This window comes from Pristis pectinata, chromosome 46 (genome assembly GCF_009764475.1).
Source record: "Pristis pectinata isolate sPriPec2 chromosome 46, sPriPec2.1.pri, whole genome shotgun sequence".
In the NCBI taxonomy this organism is placed as follows: domain Eukaryota; kingdom Metazoa; phylum Chordata; class Chondrichthyes; order Rhinopristiformes; family Pristidae; genus Pristis; species Pristis pectinata.
The window spans coordinates 2,364,859-2,379,746 of NC_067449.1; the positions used below are offsets into that span (position 1 = coordinate 2,364,859).

The 14,888-nt window shown below is 48.6% G+C and overlaps 2 gene segments (V, D, J or C); both read left to right on the forward strand.

Moving 5' to 3' along the window:
* Positions 1 to 2,177: 2,177 nt before the first annotated feature.
* LOC127566831 (T cell receptor beta variable 30-like) lies at positions 2,178 to 2,900 on the forward strand. The segment is given in 2 exon segments: positions 2,178 to 2,271; positions 2,569 to 2,900. Coding segments are annotated over 2 exon segments (426 nt in total).
* Positions 2,901 to 3,022: 122 nt separating this feature from the next.
* Positions 3,023 to 6,489, forward strand: LOC127566832 (T cell receptor beta variable 30-like). The segment is given in 2 exon segments: positions 3,023 to 3,113; positions 6,161 to 6,489. Coding segments are annotated over 2 exon segments (420 nt in total).
* Positions 6,490 to 14,888: the final 8,399 nt, after the last annotated feature.

Consider the following 14,888-nt stretch of genomic DNA (forward strand, 5'->3'; position numbering starts at 1 on the left):
GTAGCTTTGTCTTCAAGCTAAAGTCCTCCGGCCTTCAGGCGAGTTCGTCGGCCGTCTATTTCTGCGCCTGGGTTCGTCACGGCGACTCAGGCAGACGGAGGAGCAGAACAAAAACCTCGCAGTCCTGAGTGTGGGGGGGGGGGGGGGGGTGGTGGGCGTCACGGTCACGAGAAGAGGAAACGCGTCGCCCGTCGGCACCTGACATCTGCCGTCACCGTGTCCTCTGCCGGGTAACCAATGGGAGCGTGGAATGCGAGGCAGGCACGCTGTGATGAACGGCTGAGATCAGGGTGCACCGTCCCGACGGAGTATTGTGTACCACCTGATTGCATCTGTTGTCTTTCCCTCCCCCCGCTCAGTTACCTTCCAATGTCACCCACTTCCAGACAACAGAGGTTCAGAGTCACGAAAACACACATCGGTGAAGAGGCAGGGGGTACAGAGCAAAGTTTGAGGGAGGTGCGGAGACAATGAGACAGCCAAATATAATTTTTCAGAACAACTTCTAGACAAGAAGTGAAGAGGTAATTTTCAAACACAGTTCTCCACAATAATGTTTAAAGTTAAGGTGTTAATATGTGACATAACAATTCATTATGTGCTGCGGGTTCCATACAAAATCACGCAGACATAGGAAAGGAGATAGAATGCGAAATAGAGAGGTATCAAGATGGATAGACGGACAGACGGATCGACAGAGAAGACAGTCCCATCGAGGGTGAGCAGAGAGAAGGTCGCCCAAACGCAATGCAGAGAAAGGGAGAGAGAAACACAGAGACAGGAAGAGGAGACAGAATGCGCTCCGGCAGTGACAACTGGTCGATCTGAGAGAGGGAGTGTAGCGAATGTCAGAAAGTTACAGAGGAAGCGAAGGGACTTGGCAGAGAGGGCTAAGGAATTCGGCTGAGTGTAATTGACAAAGCCCTCAATATAGATACATAGATAGATAGATAGATAGATAGATAGATAGATAGATAGATAGATAGATAGATAGATAGATAGATAGATAGATAGATAGATAGATAGATAGATAGATAGATAGATAGATAGATAGATAGATAGATAGATAGATAGATAGATAGACAGACAGACAGACAGACAGATAGATAGATGATAGATAGATAGATAGATAGATATATAGATAGATAGATAGATAGATAGATAGATAGATAGACAGACAGACAGACAGACAGACAGACAGACAGACAGACAGACAGACAGACAGACAGACAGACAGACAGATAGATAGATAGATAGATATATAGATAGATAGATAGATCGATAGATAGATAGATAGATAGATAGATAGATAGATAGATAGATAGATAGATAGATAGATAGATAGATAGATAGATAGACAGACAGACAGACAGATAGATAGATGATAGATAGATAGATAGATAGATAGATAGATAGATAGATAGATAGATAGATAGATAGATAGATAGATAGATAGATAGATAGATAGATAGATAGATAGATAGATAGATAGATAGATAGATAGATAGATAGATAGATAGATAGATAGATAGATAGACAGACAGGCAGGCAGACAGACAGACAGACAGACAGACAGACAGATAGACAGATAGATAGACAGATAGATAGATAGACAGACAGACAGACAGACAGACAGACAGACAGACAGACAGACAGACAGACAGATAGATAGATAGATAGATAGATAGATAGATAGATAGATAGATAGATAGATAGATAGATAGATAGATAGATAGATAGATAGATAGATAGACAGACAGACAGACAGACAGACAGACAGACAGACAGACAGACAGACAGACAGACTGATAGTTAGAGAAGATAGTGGCTGCGAGGGAGAGCAAACAGAAGGTCAGGAAGAGTCCGATGCAGACATGGTGAGAAAAGAGAGATGCAGAAAGAGAGAGAGTGAGTGTGAGAGAGAGAGAGGATATAGAGAGTGTGTGTATGCACAGACAATGAAATCTAGTCTAACGGCCAGAGATGGGTGGGATTACGGTCGCAACTGTATAGAGGGAAAGATTTAACTACAGAGATGGGGAGAGAATTTCACAGATTGGAATTGACGTACACCTCAATTAAGATTGGTTAATAGAAGAAGGGGGCGTGGCCAACACATATCGCCCAGAAGCATTTATTTCAGAGACACACGTAATGAGTGGGATCGTAGTGAATGGATGCCTCACGCTGCTCTCGCCACTTCCGTTACTGAGAGGATCGACCCTCGAAGAAAAATGTTTCTGTTGCTGCAACTGATCCTCTCCTTCCACCGTGAGTGAAACTTACCTTATATTTCTTTCTTCCTTTGGTTCTCTTCCCTTCACTTGCTCCACCTCTGTAACTCCAGTACACTCCGTTTCATTCCATCCTTGTCTCCGCACCTTCTGTCCCGTCCTCACACTACCTGACCTCTGCAGCCTCTCTTCACCCCGATCTCTTCTCGAACTTCTCCCCACTTCAATCCTCCTCTTTGATTCTCCATAAGCGACACCGCTCCCCCCACCACGTCTCCATTGCTTCGGATGTCCGTGTTTATTCACCACTTTCCGCCTCCTGTCTCTTTTCCAGAAGCGACCTCGGTAGCGATCCACCAGACTCCGGCTTTATCCACATCTCCCGGCCAGAATGTGAAACTGAATTGTTCCATCGAGGGCAGAAGCAGCAGCAGAAATTATTACTTATTCTGGTACAGACAATACCAAGGAGAGGGGTTTGAGAACATGTTTTACTCCACAGTAGCCAAGAGCGTGCAGCCAGGGGTATCGGTGAACGGTTTTACGGCAGAGAGGCCGACGAGCAACGAGTTCTACCTGAAGACCGACCACCTAGAGGCGGATTCGTCGGCCGTGTATTTCTGTGCCTGGAGCGATCACAGCGACTCAAGCGGACGGAGGAGCTGAGCAAAAACCTTACAGCCTGAGAGGCGCGCTGCAGTCAGCAAAGAAGGAGGTTCGTCACCTGTCACTCAGAGCGTGCGCAGCGGCTGTCGGTCAGGCGGCGCGGCGAGGCTGCCCATCAGAGCATGGAAGGGGGCGGGTATACAGCCTATCCTGGTCGAACAACGAAGACGCCGCTGCCAGACAAGTTCACCAGCGCTTCTACCTCCTCAGGAGGCAACAGAACTTTGGCATGTCCCCTTTGACACTCAGCAATTTTTATCGATGCACCATAGAAAGCGTCATATCTGGATGTATCACGGCTTGGTACGGCAACTGCTCTGCCCAGGACCGCAAGAAACTGTAGAGAGTTATGGAAATAGCCCAACGCATCACGGAAACCAGCCACCCGTCCGTGGGCTCAGTCTGTACCTCTCGTTGCCTTGATGAAGCAGCCAACATAATCAAAGACCCCTCCCACCCGGGACATTCTCTCTTCTCTGCTCTCCCATCAGGCAGAAGATACAGGGGCCTGTGGGCAAGTACCTCCAGGCTCAAGGACAGCTTCTACTTCACGGTGATAAGACTATTGAGAGGTGCCCTGATACAATGAGATGGACTCTTGACCTCACAATCTGCCTTGTTTGACCTTGCACCTTATTGTCTACCTGAAAGGGACTTTCCTGTAGCTGTGACATTTTACTCTGTATTCTGTTTTTTTTCTAACCCTGTACTACTTCAATGCATCCTGTATTACCTCAGTGCACTGTGCAAGGAATTGATGTGTACGACGGTACCCAAGACAAGTTTTTCACTGCGGGAATCGGCGGCGGGAGGACTTACTCGTGAAGTTGTACTTTTCCTTCGATTACCAGCAGTTGGCCCTCTTTCACACTTGCACGGAATCAACACAGAGTGCGTTGGACATCTTGAGCAGGTCACCGTTCATTGGCGACGAGACGGTTGACGTCAGATTCTGATGAACTTTAATCACACGCGCAACGACGGCCACCAGGTGGCAGCACTGGATGGAGTTTCAATGCTGATTGTCCCAACCAGATCTAAACTCGGTGTGTGTTCACTTTGCGACCACATAATTCACCTCCGCCCCTGCTCTCTTACACACTTCTGTCCAAAATCGTCTCTCATGATTTCATCCGCTCTTCCTCTCCTCCGTCTTCCCCAAGCACTCCCCCTCAATCCATTCCCACTACTTCACCGTATTACCCCTTCACTAATGCACTGAATCCACTTTCCCTGTCACTAACACTACACACTCCCTCATCTCCCTCCACCCTCCACCCTCCACTTTCCATCAAACTGTCTTGTCCCTTCCAGCCTTCCCTTCTCACCCGGGGGTCACTCCCCTCCCAACGCACAATTCGTTTCTCCGGGCCAAGGTGTTGTGGGTCGCCACCTGACATCTGGCATCAGTGCGCCCTGTGCCGAGTAACTCGGACACTCGATGAAAAGCCGCAAAACTCCGGGTGCAGAATTCCGAAACTGTTTGTACTTCCACCACAATGCAGATGTCAATCTGCTCCTCTCGCTGCACGCTGACATTTCAACGTGACTCACTTCGAGAGATTATTACTTCTGAGACAAGAGCGAGAGGGCCAGAGGGAGACGGTTGAAATCAAACACACATATAGAAGAAAGAGAGAAAGAGAGATGGGGAGAAGGGGAGAGGAGAGCGAGAGAGAGAAAGAGAGATAACGAGAGAGGGGGAGAAGAGAGGGATGGAGCTGGAGAGAGATGGGGAGGGGAATGAGAGGGAGTGAGAGAGAGATGGAGAGGGAGAGAGAGAGATGGGGAGAGGGGAGCAGGAGAGAGACATAGTGCGAGAGAGATATGGGAAGAGAGGGAGAGGAGAGGGATAGTTAGAGAGAGATGGGTAGAGAGGGGAAGGAGAAAAAGGAGAGAGAGAGAGATTGGGAGGGAGAGGAGAGAGGAGATAGCGAGAGAGAGAGAGAGATGGGGAGAGAGGGGGGGAGGAGAGAGAGATAGACCCGAGAGAGAAAGATGGGGAGGTGGGAGGACAGAGAGATGGAGTGAGAGAGAGATTAGGAGGGGGAGAGGAGAGGAGATAGAGTTATGGGGACGGGCAGGAGTGAGATAGCGAGAAAGAGAGAGAGATGTAGAGAGAGGGGAGGAGAGAGAAATAGAGCGAGAGAGAGAGAGCTGAGGGGAGGCATGGAGGGAATGAGAGAACAAGAATTCATTATTCAACAGAAAGACTCGACGATAAATAACGAGTTAATTTCCAGACACAGAACACCATGCAGACTTTTACAGAGAGAGAGAGAGAGAATTCGGACAAACAGAAAGTGTAACAGCGAGTGAGGAGCAGAGAGAAGGTCATCAAGGACCCCAGGCGGAAAAACGGAGGAGAAAATATGGAGCCAGTCGGAGTGGGGTTTGCAGAAGGAGCCCAGGCATGGACAACTGGTCCATCACTGGGAGGGGAGGGCGGAGAGACCGACGGACAAATATAAGGGGAGGGGAGAAAGTGGTGAGAGAGGGAGAAGGGCAGGGAATAAGGCAGAGTGGAATAGACACACACCTCGATGGAGATTGGTTAAAAGAAGATGGGGGAGTGGCCAAAACCATATCGCCACTGGCCGTGTGTTTCAGAGAGATACGCAACTAGCGGGATCGAAGTGAACGGAGTCATCTCTCGTGTACTTACCACCTTCATTACTGAGAGAATAACGATCTGAGAAAGATGCTTCTGCAGTTGCAGCTGATCATCTCCTTACACTGTGAGTGAGATTTCTTTTCATTGTTATCCAGAAATCTTCCTTTGCTTCTCTCTTTCTTATCATTATCGTTTATTCCTTTCCATCCGGTGCTCCGGTTATCTCCCACATTCCAAAGACGTACGGGTTAGGAAGTTGTGGGCGTGCTATGTTGGCGCCTGAAGCGTGGTAACACTTGCGGGTTGCCACCAGAACACTCTACGCAAGATGTATTTCACTGTGTGTTTCGATGTACATGTGACCAAAAAGATATCTTTCTTTCTCCCTTCCCTTGACTTCATCTACTTCTGTACCTCCATTGGTCGGTCTCATTTCCATCTTGGTCTCCGCACCCTCCTGTCCACACGCTGTCTTCCCTCTGAAGCCCCCCTCGCCATTCCTATCTCCTCTCGACCTTCCCCCCGCTCCCACAGACTCTTCAACCCTCCTCTTTGCTTTCTTCTATGGACCTTTCTTCTTCCGCTCCCACATTGCTCCGGGTCTCTGTGTTTATTCACCTCCTCCCGCCTTCCGTCTCTTTTCCAGATGCGACTTCGGTGACGATCCGCCAGGTCCCGGCGTTCTCCGGATCTACCGGCCAGACTGTGACGCTGGATTGTTCCATAGAAGGGAGCAGCAACGCTGCGGATAGGTTGTTCTGGTACAGGCAATCTCCGGGAAAGGGGCTTGAGAACCTGTTTTCCTCCATAGTAGCCAAGACCGTGCAGCCAGAGCGAGCGGTGGACGGATTTACCGCAGATAGACCGAGTGACTATGACTTCAAGCTGAGGTCCACCGGCCTGGAGGCGAATTCGTCGGCCGTGTATTTCTGCGCCTGGAGTGATCACAGCGACTCAGACAGACGGAGGAGCTGAACAAAAACCTCACAGACTGTGGAGGGCGCTGCTGTCAGCAAAAGAAGGAGGTGAGTCACATGTCACTCACAGCGTGGGGCGGGTCTGTCCGTCAGGCGGCGCGGCGTAGCTGCCAATCAGAGCATGAAGGGGGTGGGAATATTGCAAATTCGCTCTTCAGGTCTTTCCTCCCTGAAACATTCAAATAGATGAAGCTGATCCGCGCATGGATCTTCACACTCGGCTCTTCCTTGTAGTTGGCAGTCTTCCTTCAGATCATCAGTCCGGGCCGAACGTAACTTTTCAGCGCGACTGAACGGATTGAATCTTCGTCCGTCTGCAGACACATTGCTTAAATCTCCTGTATTTTAGCCCCATTATCCATCAGCCATGGGCGCTTCATCAGCCGTGCTAACAGACCTCAAATTCTGACGTGACATCCTCACCTCCTCTCCGTTCCACGTTGTCCTGTCACGTGGGTCTGGGCTGGCTGCGGTCCACACCAGCACTTTCCCTGCGGGAACCGGCTGCGGGAAGACCCCATTTTGAAATTGTACTTTGTCCTTCGATTACCAGGAGTCACCGCTCCTTCAGGTTAGTTCGAAATAAATACAGAGTGCGCTGGACATCTTCAGCAGGTCACCGTTCATTGGTGACTGGGCGGTTAACGTCACAGGCTGAAGAACTTCGATCACATGCGCACTGACGGCCAGCAGGTGGCAGCACTGGATGTAGTTTCAATGGTGATTGTCCCAAGCAGATGCTATGACTCGGTGTGTGTTCACTTAGCGACGAAACAATTCACCTACTCTCCTCCTCTCCAACATACTTCCGTCCTAAATCCTCATCACCGCGTCCTGTCCGGGTAACCCATGAGAGCACATTATGCGAGATAGGGACGTTATCAAGAGCCGCAGAGATCATGGTGCAGAGTACTGACACAATATTGAGTTGCACTGCATGCATCTGTTGCTCTCGCCGCAGAGTTACATTTCGATGTGACTCACATTGAGAGAGGAGAGACTCGCAGACACAGAAGGAGGGGGAGATAGAAGACAGCTCTAATGGAAACAATGTGAAAGCAAACATACTTATATAAATGGACAGAGAGAGAAGAAAAGGGGAGTCCTGTAGAGGTGTTCTTTTCATGAAATTCTGCATGAATTTTCCCCCAAACTTTCCTGCATCCTCGCCACAAAGTTCAGCGCCAGAAGTTTGCAAAGGAACATCTGAACAATCGTGATGCATTTTGGAAACAAGTCCTGTGGACTGATGAAGTTAAAATAGAACTTCTTGGCCGCAATGTGCAAGGGTATGTTTGGAGAAAAAAAGGTGAAGACTTTCATGAAAAGAACACCTCTTCAACTGTTAAGCACGGGGGTGGATCGATTATTCTTTGGGCTTGTGTTGCAGCCAGTGGCACGGGGAACATTTCACTGGTAGAGGGAAGAATGAATTCAATTAAATACCAGCAAATTCTGGAATCAAACATCACACCGTCTGTAAAAAAGCTGAAGATGAAAAGAGGATGGCTTCTACAACAGGATAACGATGCAAAACACACCCCAAAATCCACAATGGACTACCTCAAGAGGCACAAGCTGAAGGCTTTCCATGGCCCTCACAGTCCCCCGACCTAAACATCATCGAAAATCTGTGGATAGACCTCAAAGGAGCAGTGCATGCAAGACGGCCCAAGAATCTCACAGAACTAGAAGCCTTTTGCAAGGAAGAATTGGCGAAAACCCCCCAACAAGAATTGAAAGAATCTTTTCTGGCTACAGAAAGCGTTTAAAAGCTGTGATACTTGCCAAAGAGGGAGTTACTAAGTACTGACCATGCCGGGTGCCCAAACCTTTGCTTCGGGCCCTTTTCCTTTTTTTGTTATTTTGAAACTGTAAAAGATGGAAATAAGAAAGTAATCTTGCTTAAAATATTAAAGAAATGTGTCATCTCTAATCTTATGCCTTTTGGAAATCAGGTCATCTCTTACTCGCTTAGCTATTCACAGTAACAGAAATTTTGACCAGGGGTGCCCAAACGTTTGCATGCTACTGAAGGCAGACAGAGGGACAGACAGAGAGAGAGACAAACAGACGCTTCAGAAGATTGATACATAAACAAAAAGGAATGAGATAGATAGATCGGCAGAGAATAGTGTGCCAGCTGTGGATAGCAGTGAGCAGTTTGCACGAACGACAGGGAGACAATAGGACAGAGAAATATAGGGACAGACAGAGAAGGAGAAAGAAAAGGTGGGCAGACAATAACAACCGGTTTATCCGTGAGACACGGGTTGGAGAGACAGCCAGAAGGAGATAGAGGGTGAGAGCGAACGAGATGGAGAGAGTGGGAGGGAATGGGGCCGAGTGGAGTTGACACGGACCTCCACTGAGATTGGCTGATCGAGAAAGGGGGCGTGGCCAAACTATTTCGCCCATGACCAATGATTTCACAGAGATACGTGACGAGCGGGATCGATGTGAATAGATTCCTCGCTCTGGCACTCTCCACTTTCATCACTGAGAGAGTCAACCCCACAGAAAGATGTTACTGGTGCTGCAACTGATCCTCTCCTTCCACTGTGAGTGAAATACACCCAATATACAGTTTATTCTTTCCTTTCTACTGTCCCTTCACTGGGGATAATCCTCTCATCTCCAACATTCTCGGTCTCTTTCCATCTTTGTCTCCACACCCTCCCGTACTCTCTGCAGCCCCCTCTCCATTCCGACCTCCTCTGCACCTTCCTCTACTTCAACCCTTGTTGCTTCCCTCTACGCACCTTCTTTCTCCCGGACCCCGTTGCTCCTGCTCTCCGTGTATGTTCACCTCCTTCCCCCTCCCGTCTCTTTCCAGATGCGACCTCAGTGACTGTTCACCAGACTCCGGCCTTCTCAGGATCTCCCGGGCAGAAAGTGACACTGAATTGTTCCATGAAGGGAAGTATCAGCACTAGTAACACCTTGTACTGGTACAGACAGTACCCAAGAAAGGGGCTTGAGAACATGATTGACTCTACGCTAGCCGGTCACGTAGAACCAAAGGACCCGGTGGACGGTTTTAAGGCAGAGAGACCGAGTAGCTACGTCTTCACGCTGAGTTCCTCCGGCCTAGAGGCGAATTCGTTGGCCGTGTATTTCTGCGCCTGGAGTCTTCACAGCGACTCAGCCAGACGGAGGAGACGAACAAAAAACCTCACCGTCTTCGTGTCAGCAGGAGAGGAAGTGCGTCTGCTGTCAATCAGAGAGTGCCAATCGGCTGTCAGTCAAAGTGGGCGCGGCGCTGCTGCCAATCAGGGAGTGAAGAGGGTGGGGATCTGTAACCTTGGCTCTTCAGGTCATTCCGTTCGCGAGCATTCAACTGCGTAAAACTAATCCGCCCACCGATCTTCAAAGCCGGCCCGACGTCGCGACGTCCAGTCTGGCGAACAGCCCCGCCCCAATACATGATGGACAGCTGACGCACTTCCTCTTTTGGTGACAATCGCGCCGCCCCTGCCCACCCGCCTGCAGAAGGTCCGTGAGGTTTTTGTTCAGCTCCTCCGTCTGTCTCAGTCGCCGTGAAGACTCCAGGCGCAGAAATACACGGCCGAGGAATTCGCCTTCAACCCGGAGGACTTCAGCTTGAAGAGGCTGCTGCTCGGTCTTTCGGCCGTAAAACCGTCCACCGGGTCCTCTGGCTGCACGTAGTCGGCTAAAGACGAATAAAACAAGTTCTGAAGCCCCTCTCCCGGGTTCTGCCTGTACCAGAACATGTTGTTATCGCTACTGCTACCGCTCTCCGCCGTACATTCCAGTAACACCTCTTTGCCCGGAGATACGGAGAAGGCCGGAGTCTGCCGGATCGTCACGGAGGTCGCATCTGGATAACAGACGGGAGGAGGATGTAGGTGAATTAATAGGGAGACCTGGAGCGATGGGGAACGGGCGAGAAGTAAATGGTGTATGGTGGAAGCAAAGAGGAGGACTGAAGTGAGGAGAAGGAACAGAGGAGGTCGGAGTGGAGAGCGGGCCGCAGCGGGAAGATAGAGTGAGGGCGGGAGGGTGCGGAGACAAAGATGGAATGAAGCCGAGACCCTCGGAGCGACAAGGGTAGAGGGAAGTGAAGAAGAACTAAAGACAGTAGCAAGGAACGAAACGACGACTCTCACTCACAGTGGAAGGAGAGGATCAGCCGCAGTAAAAGGAGCATCTTCCTTCGCAGTTTATTCTATCAGTAAATGAAAGCGGCGGGTGCAGGAGAGGTGAGTCTGTTCACGTCAACCCCGCCCTTGATCTCGTTGAAACTCATACTTATGGACACTATGAATAGGCCGCGCCCCCTTCTTCTATTCACCAATCCTTTACGAGTTTCTTGTCAGATATGTTCCATCGAATTCTCTCTTGCTCTTTAGAATTTTCTGACCATCTCTACACCCCTCTCTCAATGATCGACTGGTTGTCTTTCACAGGGCGCATTCTCTCTCTTTCGGTCGCATTCTCTCTCTCTCTCTCTCTCTCTGTCTCTCTCTGTCTCTGTCTCTCTCTGTTTTTCTCTCTCTCTCTCTCTCTCTCTCTCTCTCTCTCTCTCTCTCTCTCTCTCTCTCTCTCTCTCTCTCTCTCTCTCTCTCTCTCTCCCTCTCTCTCTCGCCTCAGGAGGTCTCGTGTTCCACCTGAACCTCTCCCCGCTCAATTTCGGTCATCCTCTTCATTTGTCACTATGTCTAACTATCCATCCATCTGCATCTCTGATTCTGATAGTCTGTCTGTCTGTCTATCTATCTATCTGTCTATCCATCTGTCTGTCTGTCTATCTATCTATCTATCTATCTATCTATCTATCTATCTATCTATCTATCTATCTATCTATCTATCTATCTATCTATCTATCTATCTATCTATCTATCTATCTATCTATCTATCTATCTATCTATATACATATACATATATATACACACACAAACACACACACATACACACACACACACACACACACACATATATCAAGCGATCTATCTATCTGTCTGTCCATCTCTCTGTCTCTCTGGTAGTCTGTCTGTCTGTTCATGTATCTATCAAGCGATCTATCGAATTATCTATCTATACACATATCAATCTGTCTGTCGTTCTATATGTCCGTTTGCCTGTCTATTTATGTCAGTCTGTCTATTTCTCTGCCTGTCTTTCCATCTGTCTCTAGGTCTGTCTTTCAATCTGTCTGTCTGCCTATCAATCTATCTATCTACCTTATCTATCTATCCATCTATCTATCTGTCTGTCTATCTATAGATCTATCTATCTATCGATCGATCTATCTATATATATCTATCTGCCCATCTCTGTCTGTTTATCTATCTATCTGTCTGTAGGTCTCTCTGTCAGTGTGCCTGTCTATCTGTCTATCTATTCCAAACCGTTCACCCTCTGTGTCCGTCAGAGAGTGAACGGCAGCTACCTATGCTTCCTTCATTATTTATGGACTGCCTATCTGCCTGTCTGTTTGTTGATCTAAATGTGTATTTATCCGTCTGTCTGTCTCTTTTCTGCATAACGCATCATTTTGCGTGGATCAGTGACCACCTTCTGCCTTCCTTTCTTTCATTTCCCCGGTCTCCATGAAAGGATGCGTGGTCGAATATCTGTGGCCATCATTTAATTTTCCTGTTGAAGTCGATTGATGGCTGACATGTTGTCGCGAAAGATCTCGTCACCCTTGTCTTTCCTTCCCTCTTCCTCCGCCTCCACTCATTCTCTCTCTCTCTCTCTCTCTCTCTCTCTCTCTCTCTCTCTCTCTCTCTCTTATTATCTTTCACACTCTCTCTCTCTCTCTCTCTTATTATCTTTGTTCCTCTCTCTCTCTCTCTCTCTCGTCCGCCGGCCCGAGCGCCAGTGAACCGACCGCCTGTCACTGACCCCACAGGCTCACTGCGGCTCAGTCATGGTTGGAGAGCCTCAGTCCGGACCCGCAAAACACTCAACTCCGTTAATTAATTAACCGGGCTGGGATACTGTTGGTCGCCACCTGACATCTGGCACCAGCGCTTCCGGTGGCGAATAACCAATGAGAGCACAGTATTCGAGGCCCGGGCGCCGAGGAACAACAGAGTTCCGGGTGCAGGGTTCTGAAGTGGAATGAAGTTTCACCGCCTTACATCTGCCCTTCCGCTGCTCTCGGCGCACAGTTCGGTTTAAATGTGATTCATTCTGAGAGGTTGCTTGTCAGAGACGCAGTGGGGAGGAGGATAGCAAACGGGGGAAAGTGAACTCGCAGGTGTGCGGAGACGGAGACAAAGAGAGCGAAGCAGAGAGTGAGAGAGAGTGGGGAGGGAGGTTGCTGGAAGTCATTCTCAATGACGGCTCCTTCACGTTCCTTTGAGGTAAAACCAGCGACTGTTTGGACATCTTAAGCAGCTAGCCGTTCATTGGGCGAAGAGACCGTTAACGTCACAGGTCGATCCACTCTAATGACGTGTGCACTTATTGCCACCAGGTGGCAGCACTGGATGAGGTTTCAATGGTGATTGTCCCAGCGAGATGTTAAGACGAGGTGACTGTTCAGTCAGCGACTTCCTTCCTTCCTACGTTACTTCCCTCCTGCCCCTCCCGCCCTAGAGATAGATAGATAGATAGATAGATAGATAGATAGATAGATAGATAGATAGATAGATAGATAGATAGATAGATAGATAGATAGATAGATAGATAGATAGATAGATAGATAGATAGATAGATAGATAGATAGATAGATAGATAGATAGATAGATAGATAGATAGATAGATAGATAGATAGATAGATAGATAGATGTTGAAGAACAGAGGTATCTCCGAGTAAAAGCGTAAGACACACTTTGTGAATGTTGGAAATGTCGATATAGAGATAAGGTGTTGGTAGAAACTCAGATAGAGAGATGTGTAAACAGTTAAACAGATAGAGAGAAATGGGGAGAAACAGAGATGGAGAGAGAGAGAGTGACTGCGCGTGGCAAGGTCAGGAGAAGGAGGCAGTGGAGACATAGCCCAAACGATATAAAGGAAGGGAAGGTACCGGAGAGAGAAGAGGATAATTCGGTGCTTCCGAATTAACACACACCTCGATTGAGATTGGCCAACAGAAGAAAGGGGCAAGGTCAATCCTGAGAGCCCATAACCATGTTTTACACGGTGATACATAAAGAGGGCGTTCGAAGTGAACAGTGTCACCGCTTACGTAGATAGGGAGGTCAGTAGATAGATCGATAGATAGATAGACAGACAGACAGACAGACAGACAGATAGATAGATAGACAGACAGACAGACAGACAGACAGACAGACAGACAGACAGACAGACAGACAGACAGATAGATAGATAGATAGATAGATAGATAGATAGATAGATAGATAGATAGATAGATAGATAGATAGATAGATAGATAGATAGATAGATAGATAGATAGATAGACAGACAGACAGACAGACAGACAGATAGACAGACAGACAGACAGACAGACAGACAGACAGACAGACAGACAGACAGACAGACAGACAGACAGACAGATTGCCTGTACATGCAGGTGACGACACGAGCACCTTCCTCGCGGGAACGGGCGGCGGGACGAATTCCTCGTGGAATTGTCCCCTGATCTTCAATCACCAGGAGTTACGGCTCCTTCACGTTGCTTTGAGATAACACCAGCGACTGTTTTGACATCTTCAGCAGCTCGCCGTTCATTAGGTGAGGAGACCGTTAACGTCACAAGTCGATCCACTTTCATCACGTGGGCACTGATTGCCACCAGGTGGCAGCACTGGATGGGGTTTCAATGGTGATTGTCCCAACGAGATGTTTAACCGGGGTGGTGTTCAGTCAGCGACCCTCCTTCCTACGCTCCTTCTCCTCCGCTCCTCCTCCCCTCCCGCCCTTCATTCCCAGCTTCTCTCCTTCCTCCTTCTTTCTTCTTTCGGGTCCTCCCTCCATCCCTTCATTAATCCGTCCTTGCTCACAATCGCGACCAACAAAGAGATACAGCTGTTGGTCAAAGTCATTCTCCGGTGTCTATTATCGAGTACGGAAACGAATTCGCAACGGGACCCAATCTGGACCACACAACCCGGCAGACGGCAGCCCTTCGCTGTTCCCCTCGCCCACCTGTTTCCGTTTTACTTTTCGTGTTTGTGTTGAGCTTCTAGATTACTATGATAAAGGGGCAAAGTTCCTTGACAGTGGTGAAAGAGTTGTACAGTGTGGCGATGAAGAACAGCGGCACTTTCTCCCTTATCGCTCGGCCACCGACAAGATTGAATCTGCCTCCATCTGCGGTCCCCATGAGTTCGTCTCCCGCTCGTTAGCCGCGTGGTCCATCAGCGTGTGCTCTTCATCCGCCGCACAGACAGACCTCCTACTCTGACCTTATGTCCTCACTGCCCAGTTGGAACGTCATGTCATAAATGTACGAGAACA